At 34.9% G+C, this 24,673-nt stretch overlaps 1 protein-coding gene across 2 annotated transcripts; it reads left to right on the forward strand.

Annotated features, from left to right (window-relative positions):
• The first annotated feature begins 299 nt into the window (after positions 1-299).
• On the forward strand, positions 300-16,089 carry LOC139506179 (uncharacterized). Of its 2 annotated transcripts, XM_071295406.1 has the most exons (4): positions 300-543; positions 8,598-8,722; positions 12,849-12,945; positions 13,765-16,089. In XM_071295406.1, exon 4 carries the CDS (start codon positions 13,803-13,805, stop codon positions 15,900-15,902), a length of 2,100 nt encoding a protein of 699 aa, XP_071151507.1. In that variant the 5' UTR covers positions 300-543; positions 8,598-8,722; positions 12,849-12,945; positions 13,765-13,802; the 3' UTR covers positions 15,903-16,089. The 2 variants fall into 2 exon arrangements, with proteins under 2 accessions (XP_071151507.1, XP_071151508.1); XM_071295407.1 differs by lacking the exons at positions 300-543; positions 8,598-8,722; positions 12,849-12,945 and adding an exon at positions 13,137-13,229.
• Positions 16,090-24,673: the final 8,584 nt, after the last annotated feature.

Genomic DNA, 24,673 nt, shown 5'->3' on the forward strand with positions numbered 1-24,673 from the left:
GGGGGGTGCGCACCCCCGGAACCCCCCCCCCCCCCCCCCCCTGGATCCGCCACTGCAGCCAGTCATTCTTGTAATGTTGTTTTCACGGTCAAAACTAGCTAGTTTATTACAATTAACTTAATTAAACCGTCGAATATTAGACCAACATAATTTTTTAAATTTTAATAAAATGTTAAAATAGTAATTTATTTTGATGGTATGAAAGTTCACCTGAGGATTTAATAATAGTATCATTTTCTGTCAAATTGAAATAAAGATCATAAAACATATATATATAGGAATAGTTGAACACGAAATTACAGTTTCTTTCCCCACTACATTTCGCGTCCCTCTCAAGACGAGATAATATGATCAGATGGAAGTGAATGACAAGAAAAGACCGAAAGGACTCAGTTTGAAGCGCAAATCCAACAACAAACCAGTGCTTGCACAAAACGAAAAGATAAACAAAACAACAAATAAACAACACATACTTGAAATAAGCAGTCACGAAAGATTCGTACCAAACTCTTCACCAGCTCTGAAAAAGAATTTAGTTCAAAGGTACTCAAATTATTTGAATGAATATCATAAAAGAGGGTGGTAAAGGGTTATTTTCGTGCAACGTTATCGCCGTTTTTTATTTCACGTTCAACGTGTTTTTACTTTTTTATTTGACGTTCAGTCCTGCAAGACGGGTGCCTCGTTCAACGTGTTCTGCTTATTTAATTTAATGTGCATCGTGATTTTCAAATTCTTATTTTGCGTGCTCGGTATTTTCAAATAAAATTCAAACACTTGGCAGGGATCGTCAAGAAATACTTTTTAAAAGCCGTATAAAACCAATTAAATCATAAATGTTTATACTGAATCGGGAATATCAAGTAAAACAAAGAGTTAATATATACAAAAGACAGTGATTCAGTCACAAAAGGTTCACATAAAAGTATTTATTTTTCGTGCAACGTTCATTACAGAAATTATTTCACGTTCAACGTGAAATTATGTCTTATTTCACGTTTTTATCGTGCAAGCACCCCCCTTTACCACCCTCATAAAAGGATTTTAGAGTTAATCAAAATCAGTGTCAATCAATTATGTCTTGGAAAATTTCAATTATCTTCTTCAGAATTTTTTTTTACACTTTTATCATTTTTTTATCACTATAAAGTGGTATGATTTTTTTAAAGAGTTATGCCTATTATATAGCTAATGGAGACCATTGGAGTCACAGGTGTACGCATGGCCATTGAAACTGCATTAGCTGATTTCGTCATCTCAACACGGTAACACAAATAAAATCGGACTTGTTAATGTTTTAGCCTTGTGAAGGGTATGAAGGGATAAAAAAGAGTCATGCGTTAGACCCCAATCCTATGATTTACAATATTTGGCCAATTTCCATTAAAATAATTTCATTATCAGATAAAATTTGTTTATTTTAGTCAAATTTATATCATATTGAAATTATTTTTTGCTCTGCGTCCTTGGCAGTGTGCTTGGTTCAAATTCAGCTATAGTCATGTTGGTTTGTAGTCGAAAATCTTTCCTTTATTCAATTTAAGCTATTTTTGGAAGGCATGCACACAATCAACGGACATTGGAGGAACTCTCAGAACAGGGATTCCTTAGTTTTGGACTCACATTACATAAAATCTTGTGGTGAAACCATACAAACAGAAGATTTTATGAAATAAAAGTTATTGGTTTTATCAGTTGAATGAGGTGAAGTCTTAGGTGCACGGATACACTGGACTGCACTGTACGTTTCTTTTGAAGCCTTCATTTCAAGCTTATTGATAGTTTGTGGTTCATATTGAACAGTAAATGTGTGGTTCTCTTTTAACCCTTTAACCCCCAATCCCGCCTGTAGGCGTGATGGCCACAACCATTCTTTGATAGCCCGTATGACCCTCCATACTTTTTTTGAACTGCCCCAGCTGAACTGTCAGGATAGCAGGGGCTTCAACCAAGCAGTTCATGGTCCATCAACTCTTCTCAGATGTCTGTTCATGAAAATATGGCACTTTGAAAGCCGTTTAAGAGTTCAAAATCGGAAAAACATGAAAAGTAGCCAAAATCAGGTGTGGGTGGGCATCTTTTGATGGCCACTACGTAACTGGAAGTGACTGTTGGTAAAAACTATTATCATATATGCATGCATAGGTGGTATAGGAACACAACAAGGTATAATATAGCCAATAGGAATCTAGTCTGTAAAATCTAGGTCACTGTTTTGTCAAAAATCCATAAAAACGGACATTTAGGCAGACATGACTTGACAATAATAATTCCCAAGCAAGACACTGAATTCCAATATACTCACAGCTAGCATGAAGGGACTACTGTAACTATAGGGTAATACTTGAATGACAAAAAAACACAGTCCTTGTCAGTTTTCACCTCTCAAGGTCGTTTTTAAATAGGAAAATAGACGAAAAATTACCATTTTTCACTGGGGGTGGGTTCAAACCCACGAGAAAATATTCCAGCTCCCACCCCACCCCCCACCCATGCCATCCGCCCCCCAATCCCAATAAGTAGTTTAATAGATGAGCATCAGTTACAGCATCAGGAGTCTGCTCATTTGCATATAATTTGCATATGTTTGCAAATTTCGAAAATGCCTGATTTTCCAAAAATGTCTTGGGGGCGAATGAGTTAACCAGGAAATCCAATAAAATTGGCATCCAATGAATAATAATGAATCCACAGTAAAATATTTGGTGAGCAGCCCAATCAGGAATGTTCACAGAATTCAACATCCCTTTGAGGAGGGGATGGATGGGTGGGTGTTAACAGAATAGAGAATAAGAGCCAAAAAAAATATAAAGTATAGAGAAAAATGGACCAAAAAATAAAGAATAGAGAATTGTGAAGTTCTAACATTTAAAGGATAGAGAAAAATGGTAAAAAACGCACTAAGAATTTGAGAAATGGCCCTTAAAAATTAAAGAATACTGAAATAGATAACTCCCAACAAGACTCTCTTTAAAGTCATATGAAACGAGTGAGTGGTGAAAAATAATGTTTATCCAATTCTTGAACCAATGCATGTATATCATAAATTAAGTCCTCTGTGCACGAATTTCTCATTTTTACGCATATATATCGTTTAAACATCAATTTTTTTTCTCTCTGTCTGTTGTGATTTAACAAATATGGCTGCTCATTAAATGCCGTGTTTTGAAGCCGAAGTTTACCGATTGTCACCTTATAGTAAACAAATAACAACCAGATGCTCCGCAGGGCGTAGCTTTATACGACCGCAGAGGTTGAACCCTGAACGGTTGGGGCAAGTATGGACACAACATTCAAGCTGGATTCAGCTCTAAATTTGGATTGTGATTAAATAGTTGACACAGCATAGGTTTCTGACACAGAATGAATGTGTTCTAATGAACTTAAAATTTTTGTTTTCTCTTAGAGCAATTCACTATGCTGTTGAATATTAATCCTCTCAAAAAAATGTTTGAAGAAATTTTCTTTTTTATTAGCTCACCTGGCCCAAAGGGCCAAGTGAGCTTTTCTCATCACTTTGCGTCCGGCGTCCGTCGTCCGTCGTCGTCCGGCGTTAGCTTTTACAAAAATCTTCTCCTCTGAAACTACTGGGCCAAATCAAACCAAACTTGGCCACAATCATCATTGGGGTATCTAGTTTAAAAAATGTGTGGCGTGACCCGGTCAACCAACCAAGATGGCCGCCACGGCTAAAAATAGAACATAGGGGTAAAATGCAGTTTTTGGCTTATAACTCAAAAACCAAAGCATTTAGAGCAAATCTGACATGGGGTAAAAATGTTTATCAGGTCAAGATCTATCTGCCCTGAAATTTTCAGATGAATCGGTCAATCGGTTGTTGGGTTGCTGCCCCTGAATTGGTAATTTTGAGGAAATTTTGCTGTTTTTGGTTATTATCTTGAATATTATTATAGATAGAGATAAACTGTAAACAGCAATAATGTTCAGCAAAGTAAGATCTACAAATAAGTCAACATTATCAAAATGATCAGTTGACCCGTTTAGGAGTTATTGCCCTTTATAGTCAATTTTTAACCATTTTTCGTTAATTAAAGTAATCTTTTACAAAAATCTTCTCCTCTGAAACTACTGGGCCAAATTAATCCAAACTTGGCCACAATCATCTTTGGGGTATCTAGTTTAAAAAATGTGTGGCGTGACCTGGTCAACCAACCAAGATGGCCGCCACGGCTAAAAATAGAACAATGGGGTAAAATGCAGTTTTTGGCTTATAACTCAAAAACCAAAGCATTTTGAGGAAATCTGACATGGGGTAAAAATGTTTATCAGGTCAAGATCTATCTGCCCTGAAATTTTCAGATGAATCGGTCAATCGGTTGTTGGGTTGCTGCCCCTGAATTGGTAATTTTGAGGAAATTTTGCTGTTTTTGGTTATTATCTTGAATATTATTATAGATAGAGATAAACTGTAAACAGCAATAATGTTCAGCAAAGTAAGATCTACAAATAAGTCAACATGACCAAATGGTCAGTTGACCCGTTTAGGAGTTATTGCCCTTTATAGTCAATTTTTAACCATTTTTCGTTAATTAAAGTTATCTTTTACAAAATCTTCTCCTCTGAAACTACTGGGCCAAATTAATCCAAACTTGGCCACAATCATCTTTGGGGTATCTAGTTTAAAAAATGTGTGGCGTGACCTGGTCAACCAACCAAGATGGCCGCCACGGCTAAAAATAGAACAAAGGGGTAAAATGCAGTTTTTGGCTTATAACTCAAAACCAAAGCATTTTGAGGAAATCTGACGTGGGATAAAAATGTTTATCAGGTCAAGATCTATCTGCCCTGAAATTTTCAGATGAATCGGTCAATCGGTTGTTGGGTTGCTGCCCCTGAATTGGTAATTTTGAGGAAATTTTTCTGTTTTTGGTTATTATCTTGAATATTATTATAGATAGAGATAAACTGTAAACAGCAATAATGTTCAGCAAAGTAAGATCTACAAATAAGTCAACATGACCAAAATGGTCAGTTGACCCGTTTAGGAGTTATTGCCCTTTATAGTCAATTTTTAACCATTTTTCGTTAATTAAAGTAATCTTTTACAAAAATCTTCTCCTCTGAAACTACTGGGCCAAATTAATCCAAACTTGGCCACAATCATCTTTGGGGTATCTAGTTTAAAAAATGTGTGGCGTGACCTGGTCAACCAACCAAGATGGCCGCCACGGCTAAAAATAGAACAAAGGGGTAAAATGCAGTTTTTGGCTTATAACTCAAAAACCAAAGCATTTTGAGGAAATCTGACATGGGATAAAAATGTTTATCAGGTCAAGATCTATCTGCCCTGAAATTTTCAGATGAATCGGTCAATCGGTTGTTAGGTTGCTGCCCCTGAATTGGTAATTTTGAGGAAATTTTGCTGTTTTTGGTTATTATCTTGAATATTATTATAGATAGAGATAAACTGTAAACAGCAATAATGTTCAGCAAAGTAAGATCTACAAATAAGTCAACATGACCAAAATGGTCAGTTGACCCCTTTAGGAGTTATTGCCCTTTATAGTCAATCTTTAACCATTTTTCATAAATCTAAGTAATCTTTTACAAAATCTCCACTGAAACTACTAGGCCACAATCATCTTTGGGGTATCTAGTTTGAAAAATGTGTCCGATGACCTGGCCATTCAACCAAGATGGCCGCCACGGCTAAAATAGAACATAGGGGTAAAATGCAGTTTTTGGCTTATAACTATGAAACCAAAGCATCTAGAGCAAATCTGACAAGAAGTTAAATTGTTAATCAAGTCAATATCTATCTGCCCTGAATTTTTCAGATGAATTGGACAACTGGTTGTTGGGTTGCTGCCCTCCAATTGGTAATTTTTAAAGAAATTTTGCCGTTTTTGGTTATCTTGAATACTATTATAGATAGCGATAAACTGTAAACAGCAATAATGTTCAGCAAAGTAAGATCTACAAATAAGTCAACATGACCTAAATGGTCAATTGACCCCTTAAGGAGTTATTGCCCTTTATAGTCAATTTTTAACAATTTTCATTAATTTGGTAAATTTATGTAAATTTTTACCAAATATAGTTCTCTGTTACTAATGGGCAAAGTTCATTATAGATATAATTGTAATGTAAGAAGCAAAATCGTTCAGTAAAGTAAGAACTTCAAACACATCACCATCACCAAAATACAGTTTTGTCATGAATCCATTTGTGTCCTTTGTTTAATATACACATAGACCAAGGTGAGCGACACAGGCTCTTTAGAGCCTCTAGTTTATGAAATTTCAAATGAGAAAAATTGAACCCAATTTTTTTAATCACATCCCCCTTTCCCATTATTCCAAAACTAATCTCAATTAAAATTTCTAATGGAGTTTGCAACAATAACTACTCATTTAAATACATCATAAAATATTAAGATGTAAAAAAACTGCTTGTTATCACTGAATGGTAAAGATTATTTTAATTTATCGGTTGGTAGTAAAAAGTGAATATACATTATATATTGTATATAACAAAGATTTAAGTTGATTCTGGACAAAGAAAGATAACTCCAATTAAAAAAAATCTTGCTATTGCACAATATTTTGCAATTAGATATTTCTTGCTTACTATTCTGGACAAAGAAAGATAACTCTAATTAAAAAAAGCATTTGCTATTTCACAATATTGTGCAATTAGATATTTCTTGCCATTGCGCAATACTGTGCAATTGAAAAGACTTGCTATTGCACAATACTTAATATAATAATTTTAGATTCTGATTTGGACCAACTTGAAAACTGGGCCCATAATAAAAAAATCTAAGTACATTTTTGGATTCAGCATATCAAAGAACCCCAAGATTTCAATTTTTGTTAAAATCAGACTAAGTTTAATTTTGGACCCTTTGGACTTTAGTGTAGACCAATTTGAAAACAGGACCAAAAATGAAGAATCTACATACACAGTTAGATTTGGTATATCAAAGAACCCCATTTATTCAATTTTTGATGAAATCAAACAAAGTTTAATTTTGGACCCCGATTTGGACCAACTTGAAAACTGGGCCAATAATCAAGAATCTAAGTACATTTTTAGATTCAGCATATCAAAGAACCTAACTGATTCATTTTTTGTCAAAATCAAACTAAGTTTAATTTAGACCCTTTGGACCTTAATGTAGACCAATTTGAAAACAGGACCAAAAGTTAAGAATCTACATACACAGTCATGACAGTTAGATTCGGCATATCAAAGAACCCCAATTATTCAATTTTGATGAAATAAAACAAAGTTTAATTTTGGACCCTTTGGGCCCCTTATTATGTTGGGACCAAAACTCCCAAAATCAATACCAACCTTCCTTTTATGGTCATAAACCTTGTGTTTAAATTTCATAGATTTCTATTTACTTATACTAACATATGGTGCGAAAACCAAGAAAAATGCTTATTTGGGTCCCTTTTTGGCCCCTAATTCCTAAACTGTTGGGACCTAAACTCCCCAAATCAATACCAACCTTCCTTTTGTAGTCATTAACATTGTGTTTAAATTTCATTGATTTCTATTTACTTAAACTAAAGTTATTGTGCGAAAACCAAGAATAATGCTTATTTGGGCCCTTTTTTGGCCCCTAATTCCTAAACTGTTGAAACCAAAACTCCCAAAATCAATCCCAACCGTTCTTTTGTGGTCATAAACCTTGTATCAAAATTTCATAGATTTCTATTAACTTAAACTAAAGTTATAGTGCGAAAACCAAGAAAATGCTTATTTGGGCCCTTTTTGGCCCCTAATTCCTAAAATGTTGGGACCAAAACTCCCAAAATCAATACCAACCTTCCTTTTGTGGTCATAAACCTTGTGTTAAAATTTCATAGATTTCCATTCACTTTTACTAAAGTTAGAGTGCGAAAACTAAAAGTATTCGGACGACGACGTCGCAGACGACGACGCAGACGACGACCCCAACGTGATAGCAATATACGACGAAATTTTTTTCAAATTTTGCGGTCGTATAAAAAGCATGGGTATTGAACACGTGTTTAACATGTACAATCAGATAATTGTTTATTTTAATGACAGATCCATGCCTATTGTGATCACCGGATTTTTACGAGGAGGGTTACGCTCAGGTCACTATGCATACGGAAAATATGTCGGCGAATTGCTTCCTGGAAGGAAGCAATTATAAATAATTAAATTTCTTCTACATGTGGAAAAATTAAAGAATTTTCCTCAGCAAAAAGTATTTGTACATAAGTTGTATAATGAAAACTGTCCATTTAGTTATAAAAAACATATGCATAATTTTTTTTAATTTGAGGTTTCTTATGACTTTAAGGAGTACACTGAAGAATTTCTTTATTTACGAATTTTCTATTCTGCTTCTGATTTAAATCACATTATTTCATTGGATGAGGGCAACAACATGCGGTTTACAAAATGACAACAAAAAACATGCACTTTCAATTAAATCAATTTGGACGGTTGACGATAGCATGCAATTTCTATAATGTTGTAGAGACGCACAATCCATTTCAATCGGGCAAAGAAACTGTTTAAGTTTTGGTATAATACTTTCACAAAACTCTACATGCCAATTATATATATTAGTCGACCATATTTTTTTGTAGTGTTGAACCAATGCAAGATAACGCCCACGAAAAGGACGAATTTCAGTGAGATTAGAAAATTCAGAGATATTCTTCTCCAGAACAAGAGAAACTACAAAGAATTGAGTGACCTGCCAGTATTCAATGTAAGTAATTCATCCTACTTCATGTGTGAACATTATTATACAATTACTGACTTTTGATGATCTTTATTACATGTAATATATAGATTCTTTCAATGATATCAGTGGATTATTCGATTTATCCAATCGAGATATTTAAGTTATCAATTTTAAAGTTTAAAATTTATAATTTTGCTATTGATATTGGATTAACTTGATAATCCATGAGTTGCTATGTAAGAATCTGTTTCTCTAATTTTTAGCTCACCTGGCCAGAAGGGCCAAGTGAGCTCTTCCCATCACTTTGCGTCCGTCGTCGTCCGTCATCGTTAACTTTTACATAAATCTTCTCCTCTGAAACTGATGGGCCAAATTAAACCAAACTTAGCCACAATCATCATTGGGGTATCTAGATTAAAAAATGTGTCCGGTGACCCAGCCAACCAACTAAGATGGCCGCCATGGCTAAAAATAGAACATAGGGGTAAGATGCAGTTTTTGGCTTATAACTCAAAAACCAAAGCATTTAAGGCAAATCTGACTTGGATGTAAAATTGTTTATCAAGTCAACATCTATCTGCCCTGAAATTTTCAGATGAATTGGACAACCTGTTGATGGGTTGCTGCCCCTGAATTGGTAATTTTAAGGAAATTTTGCTGTTTTTGGTTATTATCTTTCTTAAATATTATTATAGATAGAGATAAACTGTAAACAGCAATAATGTTCAGCAAAGTAAGATTTACAAATAAGTCAACATGACCGAAATGGTCAATTTACCCCCTAAGGAGTTATTGTCCTTTATAGTCAATTTTTAACAATTTTCATAAAATTTGTAAATTTTTACTAACATTTTCCACTGAAACTACTGGGCCAAGTTCATTATAGATAGAGATAATTGTAAGCAGCAAGAATGTTCAGTAAAGTAAGATGTACAAACACTTCACCATCACCAAAACACAATGTTGTCATGAATCCATTTGCTTCCTTTGTTTAATATTCACATAGACCAAGGTGAGCGACACAGGCTCATAAGAGCCTCTAGTTTGATTTTTTGGTCATTTTTTGTTAAATGAAAATCCCCTTTGAGTGCCGTCCACATTCCACAAAGTTGTCAATTTCATTAACACCTGTTAGCATATTTTAATACATCTAAAGTGAGCTAAAAGGTTAAATTCATCCAATCACCTTCAGATATCAACGACAACCACACATTAGTTGAATTTTTTTATACAATTGGTCCAAAAATGGATTAAGTTTCATAGAATTAAAGAAAATGATTTATCAACCCTAGAGATATGACAATTTCTGAGGCAAATAAATTATTGTTTTATCATACCATTATGACTTTTTACCTATCTCCAAATTTCTAGTATTTGCTGAAGATACTTTTAAAACTGCTCCTTGTTTTTGTCTCGTCTTGACAGAGTAACTGAGAGCAAGACATAAGTATGCTGTTTCTTGGGGCAGTAGTGGTGTCAGCAATGTATAAGTTTGTGATTGGGTCAGTTCATTGGTAATCACTCGTGGTAGGTCAATGACATTTGGTATCCAGTTGTATAAGCATTGGCTAATCTCATTTTCATAGAGATTTGTTGGCTCTGTCCCTGTAGTCGTGGTTTATTTAAGAATTGAATGCTTCTTTTTGTAACTTCATTAGGGTGTAAAAGCGTTGACCGAAGTACATTTTGTATGAATGAAAAGCGCTTCATTCTAAAAAAAAACCAGTGCGCACGGTCAACGCTTTTACAACCCTATGAGGTTACAAAAAGAAGCGTTCAATACTTATAATTAGATTTTTTAGCTAAGATAATGAAAACACGAATTTATCAATTTTTTTTATTTAATATACCTGTGCACTTAATTGTGAGACTAAGTTTTATCATGAATGATAAGTTTTATTGTGTAATGCAATTGCTTAAGGAATAACACGTGATGTGCAGTAAGCCAATCAGAATAACGTGTTATAATGAAACATACATCTAATGTAATTATTAACTTATAAACTTTTGCTTAGTTTACATATATGTATGCATAGATCAGTTTAAGATGAACCGCTAATGTTAAGTCAATGATGCTTGGTATTCAAATTTATGGTCATTTGCAAGTCTTGTTTCTATGGAGATTATATAGCTCCACCCACTTACGTGGTTCATTGACTTAGAAATTTTTACGTACCGGTAGTTTACAAGTATATGTTTGTGTTGTGGTTTGTTTAAAAGGAACTTTGAATGTTTGCATAACTTGCATGTTAAAGTATTGGTATTTTAATTTCAACATATCCATTATCAGAACATTTAATTTTTTGGTTTTGTCAATTTCTAAGAGACTAAACAAAAGGGCCACAATCATTGGTGTATGGAATGATTGTAATGTGTACATGTGCGTCTGGTAGATTTTATTTGACCTTGACCTCATTTTCGTGGTTCATTGTTCAAAGATATTTTTTTGTAATTTTGTTAGTTTATCAGATGCTATTAGCAAAAGGTCAATTATATTTGTTGTATGTAATGATTGTAAGGTGTACATGTCTCTCTGGCAGGGTTCATATGACATTGATATAATTTTTATGGTTCATTGTTCAACGATAATTTATGTAATATTATTACTTTATAAGATGCTATTATAAGCAATATAGGTCAACGATATTTGGTGTATGGAATGATTTTATGGAATACATGTCTGTCTGGCATGGTTCATCTTATTGTGACCTTATTTTCATAGAACAATGATAATGATAAGTTGATGTGATGTTTGCAGTAAAACCTTCATATTAGTCAGACTTTCAACATAAATTCAATGATAAGCAAAACAGATGAAATTTCAGTATGTGCACTCTTGTTTGAATTTATTCCTTTATTCTTTGATAAATATAATAGAGAGAGATAAACTTTCAACATGAAAAAAAAATGATCAGAAAGAAAGATACATAGATATAGGAAAATGTGGCAAGAGTGTCAATGAGACGAACCCTCCATCCAAGTCACAATCAAATTTTCAAAAGTAAACCATTATAGGTCAAGGTACAGGCTACCTCATGGAGCCTTGGCTCACACTGAACAGCAAACTATAAGGGGCCCAAAAATTACTAGTGTAAACTGTAAAACCATTCAAACAGGACAACCAATGGTCTAATCTATAGAAAAAAACGAGAAACATGAACCACATCAACAAACGACAACTACATTTACAATGATTTATATACAGTAAAATAAGTAAACATGGTCAAAATCAGTCAACATCTTGTAGAAGCTTTTACCATTTAAAGTAGTTTGTTTATCATTCATTTCTTCTAATTTTTTTAGAATTCTAAATTATTATAGATTCTAATAATTCCTTGTTTATATTTATGCCCACATAATAGCAGAGAGGGGCATTAAGTTTTACCCTTGTCAGTCTGTACATCCATATGTACATCCAAAAGTTGGTTTCCTTGCTCTAACTTTAGTGACTTCACTTTAACCATTCTAGAGTTATGCCCCTTTACAAATGAAAAAATTGCTGAATTTTTCGTTTCTGTTCTTTAACTCAAGTTTGCCTCCACTAAATTTGTTAAAACTCATACACAATACTTATTACCACAAAACTCAAATCGAGTACAAATTTGGGTAGTGTCACTTTTACTGTTCTTCAGTTATGTCCTTTTATAACTTCATATGATATGCAAGCACGGCATCATCTGTGTCCCATGTTCAGATTTATCAACATGAATGAAATCTTCTGTCAACTCCAGGGCAGCCTTTGTGACATAAATTGTCCTTAAATTTCTTTCCTAATTTTAATCAAAATGCCATGTGAGTTATAAATGCTCCTTTAAGCCTCTAGTTTTGCTGTATAAATTTAAAACTACCAAAATGACATATTTTTATAACTGTGGATTCATTATTATTCGTTGGATACCAATTTTCGTGGATTTCGTGGGAACAGTTGAACCACGAAATTAAATGTTCAACGAATGACAAATTTTCTTATGGCTTGAATGCAGACTTCGGCAAAACCACAAAATCAAATATCAACGAACATGTAAGTTTTTCACAATCCACAAAAATTGGTACCCATGAAAATAAATGAATCCACAGTAGATGGTTAAATGGGCAATTACAGCTTTTAGAGGCTCTCTAGTTCTGATTATCACCCTTTGTATTATTCCAGGAACCAGTTCAGAAGGATAGAGAGTTAGGAATCAGTTCAATAAGTTTAGAGACACTTTCTTCACTTCCAGACATCTAATTGTTGATAGATTTTGAAGGTACAATATTTATCATTTCTTCTATGAACAGTCATGTAGATTTTAATAAATATGCAAAATAATGTCTATAGACCACAATTGAATTAGGCGAAGTTAAATCTGTATATAGGTAAATCGGATTATTTGATAATGTCCAATCAGATTTTAACATAATGTATAAAGTTTTAACCCTGCCTTTTTACATTGTTTTCAGATGTCAATCTTAGTTACAAACATTATTACATTCTACAAACAAAGCAAGCAAGCAAACCAAACCTTAACTTGCTAGCATTAGGATAACAGCTGTTAAAGTCAGTCATTGAATATTTTGAGACACAAGAGTTGTTGGAGTAACTATTCTATCGAGTCAGCCGGCGGTTTCCATATGAGTTTTATAGAACCCATTCACCAATTCTTTTTAGATTTTCAATGTTATAAACATCAAATTCATATGTTTAGTAATTCAACTTTAATATATTTTATAGTAGATTAGATTTTGGAGTTATGCCCCATGATATAGAAGGAAAAAACATTTTTTTAGGTTTTGAGACAAAAATTAGAATACTGATGGATTTCGAAACATGCATTTATCATTTAAACTTTTTGATCATAAAATTGGTAAAGCTTAGCTAGTCAAATTTGTTTTAATTTTTTTTTTACTATAATTGATTTTAAACACATTATCTACAACACTTCATGTACAGTGGCGGATCCAGGGGGGGGGGGGGGGGGGGTTCCGGGGGTTGGAACCCCCCTTTGTCCTGGGTTGGGAATCCCCCCTTTTTAAAATGGCTGGATCCGCCATATATATTACTTGATTTACTCTATTTTTTTTTGTAGATTCGAAGTAAATTTTTCACTATTCTGCAGCTGTCAAAATGGAAGGCAAACTTAAAGATGTAAAATTAAAAAAACACGAGATGAATGATACTTTACTAGAGAGTATTTTCAGCGAGTATAAAAGTAACGGAAAACTTGTGTCTGAGACAATTGTTTCTGTAGATTCATTGTACAAGGATGGCATAAATCCCATGATGAAGACACTCGAACGTTTACATAATGGAGGTACATTTACCAGTAATAAAAAAATTCTGAAGGATTTGGAACAAATTTCAGACTTTGAAAAAAAGTTTTTCATTCACCAGTTTTATACTGAAAGCACTGATATTGGGATTGTATATAAATCTTTGAGAGCACCTTTAAATAGTCATCTTGGTCATAATGCATATATTAAAAGTTTAGTACAAGAAAATGAAGATGATATTATGTATTTTGAAAACATATGGAAAGCCGATATAACTTTGTTCAGATATCCATTACATTTGATGGTTGAATGCAATAACAGGCAAAAGGCAGATTTTCTATTGAAAGTGAAAAATGTGGATATTAATTCCAGAGATGACAATGGTCGAACAGCATTACATTGGTTTGTTCTTTATTCTGATTACTGTACGCCAGATATAAAGTATTCGGTTATAAATGTTTTGAAAGATGATGACAGTTTTTTTGAAAAAATGAAAATACGAAGTGAAGATTTTAGAAATGTTTTAGATAAAAGACATTTAGATATGTTGGTATGGTGCGAGGATAATGGTGCTAGCATTGTCACCAGAGATAAAAATGGTATCAGTCCTATTTATTATGCTGCTTTAACTGGACAGACATGGCTAGTTGAACGCTGGTTGGACGATCGATTTAACCTTGATCCGCTGACCAAAATTGTAACATGTGAGCTGTTGGCAGCCCAAACATTAAACGAAGAAATGTTTGTAAGAGCTCTTGAAATGAGATCTGATCATGCTTTAGAGCTTCCTTTATTTAAGTCTGTCATTCCCTGGATTATAGAAGAACCCAAAAGTATTACAGATTTTAAAAGTCTTGTATCAGCCGACTCAAGGACAAATCCTTTATTATCCATTTTTTCCTGTAGAATAATGGAAAGAGTTATGGGCCCTACTTCACACCATTTCTTTATGGCTGCTTTAAAATTGGAAGAAAAATTATGTTGGATTGAAGAAGAAAAGGATCAAGCTTTTATAAACATGACAATGCAGTTATATTTCTTTCGAAGACAGATTATGATCAACCATTTTGAAATAGGGCTTGATGGGATCACTCTTGACCACTTTAATAGATATTATTCAGAAATAATTTTGGAAAGAAATATTGATAAAATATCAAACATAGATATTTTGAAATTTGTGAACCTCCTTTTTATTGAATTGCGTTTTTTGTTGGAACACGAAAACAAGGGTAAGAAAAACGGGTTAAAAAGGGAGAGTAACATTTGCAATGTTCATTTTGAAGGTGAGGCCAATGATATTGGGAAGAAAGCTATTTTGTTTATTTCATACATTGTATCTAGAAGTTTAACAGATAACGAGAAGATTCAAGTACAAAATTTATTGATGGAAATCTCTTTTATCAGCAGAAGTCTACCGTATGTAACTGAGTGGTTGCAGCAAACCGTCAAACAAACTTATATTCATCTTTTGCAGTTGAACTATTATATTAGTGATAAAAAACATGTTGAAGTCCATGGATTCAGATATGCAGCTTGGATTTTTATTCTGGAAAAACTAATCGAATATGGTGTCACTCCTGAGGATTGTAATGAGTTTTTCGATAAACACTCTGAAAAATTTATTGATGCTCCCCTAAACATTCTTTGTGAATATTACAGAGATGTTCAAACAAGTGATTCAAATGATGAGCATGGTGTTGTCAAGAAATACTTAAGCAGTGAACTGTTTCGAATGGTCACATTGTTAGTGAAGGCCGGTGCACATGTGGACATGGCCAATTTTGATGATGAAACACCACTACAACTTGCAAAAGGCACTTCACTGGAACCTTTCTTGTTGTCGCATAGAAATCTGCAATGCCTTGCAGCAAGAGCTGTTGCAAAACATAAAATTCCATTTGAAAATATTCTTTCCAAAGATATGACTGAATTTGTTAGATTGCATTTTTGGTAATGGGGTTTATTTTCATGGAGATTAAATTTCAAAAGCTCACCCTGTTTGTGAGGTTTAATTTAGGTGTTTTTCTTGTACTTCACTGTAATCTCCTTAAAGATGTTTTATTGTCATTGCTAAAATGTCCAATTTTACGGTATTTGGCAAATCTGTTATTGCATTTGGTATTAAAATTCATGAAAATAAATGTTCCCTTCTGTGTTCAATGGTGAACCCTCCTTGAAGATATTTATAAAGTACTGATACTGAAAAAACATATTTTTTTAATTATCTGACAGGAATATTAGATAATATCATGAAAATAAGCCATGTGAGTGATACAGAGTCTATGGAGACTGCCCTGTAGGTTTTGGTGGAGCCTTCGACTCTTGTCGCAGAAAGCTCGACAGAGGGATAGTGATCCAGCGGCGGCGTTAGCTAACTTCTTAAAAGCTTTATATTTTAGAAGGTGAAAGACCTGGATGCTTCATAATTTGTATATAGATGCCTCATGTTACGAAGTTTCCGTCAGTCACATGTCCAATGTCCTTGACCTCATTTTCATGATTCAGTGACTACTTGAAAAAAAAGTTAAGATTTTTTGTAATGTTAAATTCTCTCTTATTATAAGTAGTAGGATAACTATATTTGGTATGTGCGTACCTGGCAAGGTCCTCATGCCCGTCAGACAGTTTTCACTTGACCTCAACCTTATTTTATGGATCAGTGAACAAGGTTAAGTTTTGGTGGTCAAGTCCATATCTTGGATACTATAAGCAATAGGTCTAGTATTTATTTATTCAGTGTATGGAAGGACTGTAAGGTGTACATGTCCAACTGGCAGGTGTCATCTGACCTTGACCCCATTTTCATGGTTCAGTGGTTATAGTTAAGTTTTTGAGTTTTGGGTCTTTTTTAGCTCACCTGGCCCGAAGGGCCAAGTGAGCTTTTCCCATCACTTTGCGTCCGGCGTCCGTCGTCGTCGTCCGTCGTCGTTAACTTTTACAAAAATCTTCTCCTCTGAAACTAATGGGCCAAATTGAACCAAACTTGGCCACAATCATCATTGGGGTATCTAGTTTAAAAAATGTGTGGCGTGACCCGGTCAACCAACCAAGATGGCCGCCACGGCTAAAAATAGAACATAGGGGTAAAATGCAGTTTTTGGCTTATAACTCAAAAACCAAAGCATTTAGAGGAATCCTGACATGGGGTAAATATGTTTATCAGGTCAAGATCTATCTGCCCTGAAATTTTCAGTTGAATCGGTCAACCCGTTGTTGGGTTGCTGCCCCTGAATTGGTCATTTTGAGGAAATTTTGCTGTTTTTGGTTATTATCTTGAATATTATTATAGATAGAGATAAACTGTAAACAGCAATAATGTTTGGCAAAGTTAGATTTACAAATAAGTCAACATGACCGAAATGGTCAGTTGACCCCTTTAGGAGTTATTGCCCTTTATAGTCAATTTTTAACCATTTTTCATAAATCTAAGTAATCTTTTACAAAAATCTTCTCCTCTAAAACTACTGGGCCAAATTAATCCAAACTTGGCCACAATCATCTTTTGGGTATCTAGTTTAAAAAATGTGTGGCGTGACCCGGTCAACCAACCAAGATGGCCGCCATGGCTAAAAATAGAACATAGGGGTAAAATGCAGTTTTTGGCTTATAACTCAAAAACCAAAACATTTAGAAGAAATCTGACAGGAGTAAAAATGTTTATCAGGTCAAGATCTATCTGCCCTGAAATTTTCAGATGAATCGGTCAACCTGTCGTTGGGTTGCTGCCCCTGAATTGGTCATTTTGAGGAAATTTTGCCGTTTTTGGTTATTTTCTTGAATATTATTATAGATAGAGATAAACTGTAAACAGCAATAATGTTCAGCAAAGTTAGATTTACAAATAAGTCAACATGACCGAAATGGTCAGTTGACCCCTTAAGGAGTTATTGCCCTTTATAGTCAATTTTTAACCATTTTTCATAAATCTAAGTAATCTTTTACAAAAATCTTCTCTGTAACTAATGGGCCAAACTAATCCAAAGTTGGCCACAATCATCATTGGGGTATCTAGTTTAAAAAATGTGTGGCGTGACCCGGTCAACCAACCAAGATGGCCGCCACGGCTAAAAATAGAACATAGGGGTAAAATGCAGTTTTTGGCTTATAACTCAAAAACCAAAACATTTAGAGGAAATCTGACATGGAGTAAAAATGTTTATCAGGTCAAGATCTATCTGCCCTGAAATTTTCAGATGAATCGGTCAACCTGTTGTTGGGTTGCTGCCCCTGAATTGGTCATTTTGAGGAAATTTTGCTGTTTTTGGTTATCTTGAATATTATTATAGATAGAGATAAACTGTAAACAGCAATAATGTTCATCAAAGTAAGATTTACAAATAAGTCAACATAACCGAAATGGTCAGTTGACCCCTTTAGGAGTTATTGCCCTTTATAGTCAATTTTTAACCATTTTTCGAAAATCTTAGTTATCTTTTACAAAAATCTTCTTCTCTGAAACTACTGGGCCAATTTAATTCAAACTTGGCCACAATCATCTTTGAGGTACCTTGTTTGAAAAATGTGTCCGATGACCTGGCCATCCAACCAAGATGGCCACCACGGCTAAAAATAGAACAGGGGTAAAATGTAGTTTTTTGCTTTTAACTCTGAAACCAAATCATTTAGAGGAAATCTGACAAGGAGTTAAATTGTTAATCAAGTCAATATATATCTGCCCTGAAATATTCAAATGAATTGGACAACCGGTTGTTGGGTTGCTGCCCTCCAATTGGTAATTTTTAAAGAAATTTTGCTGTTTTTGGTTATTATCTTGAATACTATTATAGATAGCGATAAACTGTAAACAGCGATAATGTTCATCAAAGTAAGATCTACAAATAAGTCCACATGACCTAAATGGTCAATTGACCCCTTAAGGAGTTATTGCCCTTTATAGTCAATTTTTAACAATTTTCATTAATTTGGTAAATTTATGTAAATTTTTACCAAATATTTTTCTCTGTTACTAATGGGCAAAGTTCATTATAGATATAATTGTAAGAAACAAGAATGTTCAGGAAAGTAAGAACTTCAAACACATCACCATCACCAAAATACAATTTTGTCATGAATCCATTTGTGTCCTTTGTTTAATATGCACATAGACCAAGGTGAGCGACACAGGCTCTTTAGAGCCTCTAGTTTTCTAATACTATATATGTATGCAATAGGTCAACTATATTTGGTGTATGGAAATATTTTATGATCTATGTCGGTCGTGCAGGTTTTATTTGACCTTGACCTCATTTTCACGGTTCATTGATCAGTGTTAAGTTTTTGGGTTTTGGTATGTTTTTCTTATCCTGAATGCAATGTCTTCTTTATTTGGTATATGGAATGATTGTAAGGTGTACATATCTAGTTGGCAGGTGTCATCTGACCTTGACCTCATTTTTATGGTTCAGTGGTCAAAGTTAAGTTTTTGAGGTTTGGTCTTTTTTTTCTAATACTATATATATGCCAAAGATCAACTATATTTGGTGTATGGAAATATTTTATGATCTGTCGGTTGCGCAGGTTTTAATTTACCTTGACCTCTTTTTCACGGTTCATTGAACAGTGTTCAGTTTTTGTGTTTTGGTCTGTTTTCTTTTAACTATAAGCAACAGGTCAACTATATTTGTTGTATGGAAGAATTGTTAGCTGTACATATCTGCCTGGCATGGTTCATCTGCCCTTGCCTCATTTTCATGGTTCATTGGTCAATATTTAGTTTTCTTGGTTAATGTTAAGTTTACGTGACAGTGTAATAAAGGCTTTACATTTAGGACTATCAACAGAATATTAATGGTTAGTAAAGAGGGCGCGATATTTCAGCGTGTGCACTCTTGTTATATCAATTCACACTGTAGATATATGTACATATGAAAAATAAGAAGATGTGGTACCATTGCCAATGAGACAACCCTCCACAAGAAACCAAATGACATAGAACTTAACAACTATGGGTCACCATACAGCCTTTAACAATGAGCAAAACCCATACCACATAGTAAGCTTTAAAAGCCACAGAAATGAAAAATTGTAAAACAATTCAAAAGAGAAATCTAACAGCTATTGTACAAAATATTGAACTAAAAACAAATATGATATACAGCAACAAACAACTACTAACTTACAGTCTACTGAATAGACAACTTTCGAGTTCGGTTTTAGTGAACGTCATTTATGCGTTTAGGGGCGTTGTCACTTCCATTCTAATGTTGAGCGAGTGGTTGGAAAACTATAATTCTATATTGTACGAATTATTCGGCAAATTGAATTCTCAAAATCGACATCAGCACTGCTGTCATTAGGGAATTGTCATTAAGTACCTACAGAACAACCATTATTTCTAGTTTATCCTGCACAACAACGATTACTAAGACGCTTGATGAACTTTTATAGTGCAGGTGAGCCCGTCTATATGGTAAATGACGTCATAAAGGCGCGCATAATTGACGAGTATTTTCCGGTGACGAATGAACTCAGAGTGGTCTATTGGGACAGGTACTTATAGAAGATGGTGGGATCAAAATATTTCGAAGGCACAAACCCTCCTAAGGCAGCAACCATTTGATTTTCTGGGGGGGGCTATGGTTTTTTTTGGAAAAAAAAGTTTGTTTCCAGTTTTTGGAGAAAAAAATAATTTGTTTTTGATTCTGAGAAAAAAAAATTGTTTGTTTCACCCTCAGCTGCCACTATATGTAATGCTAAAATTGAAAGAAAAAAATTGCTTTCGATTTGTCGCGAAAAAAATAGATTGTTTTTCGCCACAGGCGAAAAAAAAAATTTGTCCAGAAAAAAAAACCATAGCCCCCCCCCAGAAAATCAAATGGTTGCTGCCTAACCTGGAACAGTGGTCATGGTGGTGAACAGTACAACATAAGACACAAACCCTCCTCCTAACGTGAACAGTGGTCATGGTGGTGTAACAGTACAACATAAGACACAAACCCTCCTCCTAACGTGAACAGTGGTCATGGTGGTGTAACAGTACAACATAAGGCACAAACCCTCCTCCTAACGTGAACAGTGGTCATGGTGGTGTAACAGTACAACATAAGACACAAACCCTCCTCCTAACGTGAACAGTGGTCATGGTGGTGTAACAGTACAACATAAGACACAAACCCTCCTCCTAACGTGAACAGTGGTCATGGTGGTGTAACAATACAACATAAGACACAAACCCTCCTAACGCGAACAGTGGTCATGGTAGTGTAACAGTACAACATAAGGCACAAACCCTCCTCCTAACGTGAACAGTGGTCATGGTGGTGTAACAGTACAACATAAGGCACAAACCCTCCTCCTAACGTGAACAGTGGTCATGGTGGTGTAACAGTACAACATAAGGCACAAACCCTCCTCGTAACATGAACAGTGGTCATGGTGGTGTAACAGTACAACATAAGGCACAAACCCTCCTCCTAACGTGAACAGTGGTCATGGTGGTGTAACAGTACAACATAAGGCACAAACCCTCCTCGTAACATGAACAGTGGTCATGGTGGTGTAACAGTACAACATAAGACACAAACCCTCCTAACGTGAACAGTGGTCATGGTGGTGTAACAGTACAACATAAGGCACAAACCCTCCTCCTAACGTGAACAGTGGTCATGGTGGTGTAACAGTACAACATAAGACACAAACCCTCCTCCTAACCTGGAACAGTGGTCATGGTGGTGTAACAGTACAACATAAGGCACAAACCCTCCTCCTAACATGAACAGTGGTCATGGTGGTGTAACAGTACAACATAAGACACAAACCCTCCTCCTAACGTGAACAGTGGTCATGGTGGTGTAACAATACAACATAAGACACAAACCCTCCTCCTAACATGAACAGTGGTCATGGTGGTGTAACAGTACAACATAAGACACAAACCCTCCTCCTAACGTGAACAGTGGTCATGGTGGTGTAACAATACAACATAAGACACAAACCCTCCTAACGTGAACAGTGGTCATGGTGGTGTAACAGTACAACATAAGGCACAAACCCTCCTCCTAACGTGAACAGTGGTCATGGTGGTGTAACAGTACAACATAAGGCACAAACCCTCCTCCTAACGTGAACAGTGGTCATGGTGGTGTAACAGTACAATATAAGACACAAACCCTCCTAACGTGAACAGTGGTCATGGTGGTGTAACAGTACAACATAAGGCACAAACCCTCCTCCTAACGTGAACAGTGGTCATGATGGTGTAACAGTACAACACAAGGCACAAACCCTCCTCCTAACATGAACAGTGGTCATGGTGGTGTAACAGTACAATATAAGACACAAACCCTCCTCCTAACGTGAACAGTGGTCATGGTGGTGTAACAGTACAACATAAGGCACAAACCCTCCTCCTAACGTGAACAGTGGTCATGGTGGTGTAACAGTACAACATAAGGCACAAACCCTCCTCCTAACGTGAACAGTGGTCATGGTGGTGTAACAGTACAATATAAGACACAAACCCTCCTAACGTGAACAGTGGTCATGGTGGTGTAACAGTACAACATAAGGCACAAACCCTCCTCCTAACGTGAACAGTGGTCATGATGGTGTAACAGTACAACATAAGGCACAAACCCTCCTCCTAACATGAACAGTGGTCATGGTGGTGTAACAGTACAATATAAGACACAAACCCTCCTCCTAACATGAACAGTGGTCATGGTGGTGTAACAGTACAATATAAGACACAAACCCTCATAACGTGAACAGTGGTCATGATGGTGTAACAGTACAACACAAGGCACAAACCCTCCTCCTAACGTGAACAGTGGTCATGGTGGTGTAACAGTACAATATAAGACACAAACCCTCCTCCTAACGTGAACAGTGGTCATGGTGGTGTAACAGTACAACATAAGGCACAAACCCTCCTCGTAACGTGAACAGTGGTCATGGTGGTGTAACAGTACAACATAAGACACAAACCCTCCTCCTAACATGAACAGTGGTCATGGTGGTGTAACAATACAACATAAGACACAAACCCTCCTCCTAACGTGAACAGTGGTCATGGTGGTGTAACAGTACAACATAAGACACAAACCATAACAAAAATGTTAAAAATTCTTTTGATGTTTTAGATAAATTACATGCTTTTGGTGGTACTTTTGATTCTGTTGACAGCATTGACTTTTCAACTCTTTACACTACACTTCCACACAATAACAAAAGTTTTCCTATTTAATTAAATGGTCGTTTGATAAATTTGAATGCAACTCATTTAAAGACTTCTTCTCTAATTAGAGAGACAATATGTATACTTACTGAAGGTGTGATGAGATGATTGAAGCTGTTAATTTTCTCCTCTTTGATGATATTTATGTACTTTTCAGCAATGAATTTTATTGACAGGTTGTATGTATTCCTATAGGCACCAATTGTGCCCCTTTAATAATAGACTAAGACTTTCCTCCACCAATAAATACTGGTCACCATGATGAATATATATATATATATTCACTAACAAACAAATAATCATCTTATGAGCTAACACCCCTTATAAACCAGATGCTCTGCAGGGCTCAGCTTTATACGACCGCACTTAAACACCAACAAACAAACATCTAATCATGCAAATTGATTTAACAGCAAAACAAATATGGACACAAATATGTAATCCTGACAGGCTGTCTTTAATTGTCCATATCATTCCATTTGACCATTAGAAATTTCAAAGAATTAACTTCTTCTACATGTAACATCACTGCCTGTTATGGACATATTAACAAATGATGCTACCTATCACCAATGTTATTTTGGCAATAAAGAAAGAATATACAATATATCAGTTTATTATCATTAACTTTTCTCTGGACATAACAACAACATGTATCTCAATATCTCAATTGACAATAATTCTATATTGTAAATGGTAGGAACTCGTGCAAATGTATTACAAAAAAATTACAATATTTTCAAATTTATAATAAAATAGACAATGTAATACATATGATCTGAGATCAATAGTTTAACCAGAGGCTCTGCAGGGTGCAGCTTTATACGACCGCAGAGGTCAAACCCTGAATGGTTGGGGCTAGTATGGACACAACATTCAAGCTGGATACAGCTCTGAATTTGGATTGTGATTAAATAGTTGACACAGCATAGGTTTCTGACACAGAATGAATGTGGTCTAATGAACTTAAAATATTTTTTTTGCTTTTGAGCAATTCACTATACCTTTGAATATTAATCCTCTCAACAAAAAAATCTGAAGAAATTCAGATTTAATTTTTGAAATCTGAAATGAGAAAAATTGACCCCCCTCCCCCATATTTTTTTCACCTCCCCCCTTTCCCCAATTCCAACAATGATCTCAATTCAAATTTCTAATGGAGTTTGCAACAATTACTTCTCATTTAAATACATCATAAAATATCAAAATATAAAATGTCATACAGTCATGGTTAATATTAATATTAATTAATAGTAACTTCTAAAAAAATAAATGGGTAATGTGTCCAAAGGGACACAGATGATGCCCCCGCTAGCATATAACGTTATAAAAGGCTGCCAAAAATTGAACTTAATCTGAGTTTAGAGGCAATAAGCATTATATACACATTTCATTCAATTTAATTGAGAAAACTTAAGTTAAGAGAACAGAAACTAAAACATTCTTCAATTTTTCCATTTGTAAAGGGGCATAACCCTAGATTAGAATGGTATTCAAAGTGCTTGTAATCACTGAATGGTAAAGACTGCTTTAATTTATCAGTTGGTAGT

Source organism: Mytilus edulis, unplaced genomic scaffold, assembly GCF_963676685.1.
Source record: "Mytilus edulis unplaced genomic scaffold, xbMytEdul2.2 SCAFFOLD_1011, whole genome shotgun sequence".
NCBI classification, from domain to species: domain Eukaryota; kingdom Metazoa; phylum Mollusca; class Bivalvia; order Mytilida; family Mytilidae; genus Mytilus; species Mytilus edulis.

Coding starts and splice junctions, on each gene's coding strand:
- LOC139506179 (XM_071295406.1), top strand. CDS start 13,803: ATGGAAGGCAAACTTAAAGATGTAAAATTAAAAAAACACGAGATGAAT.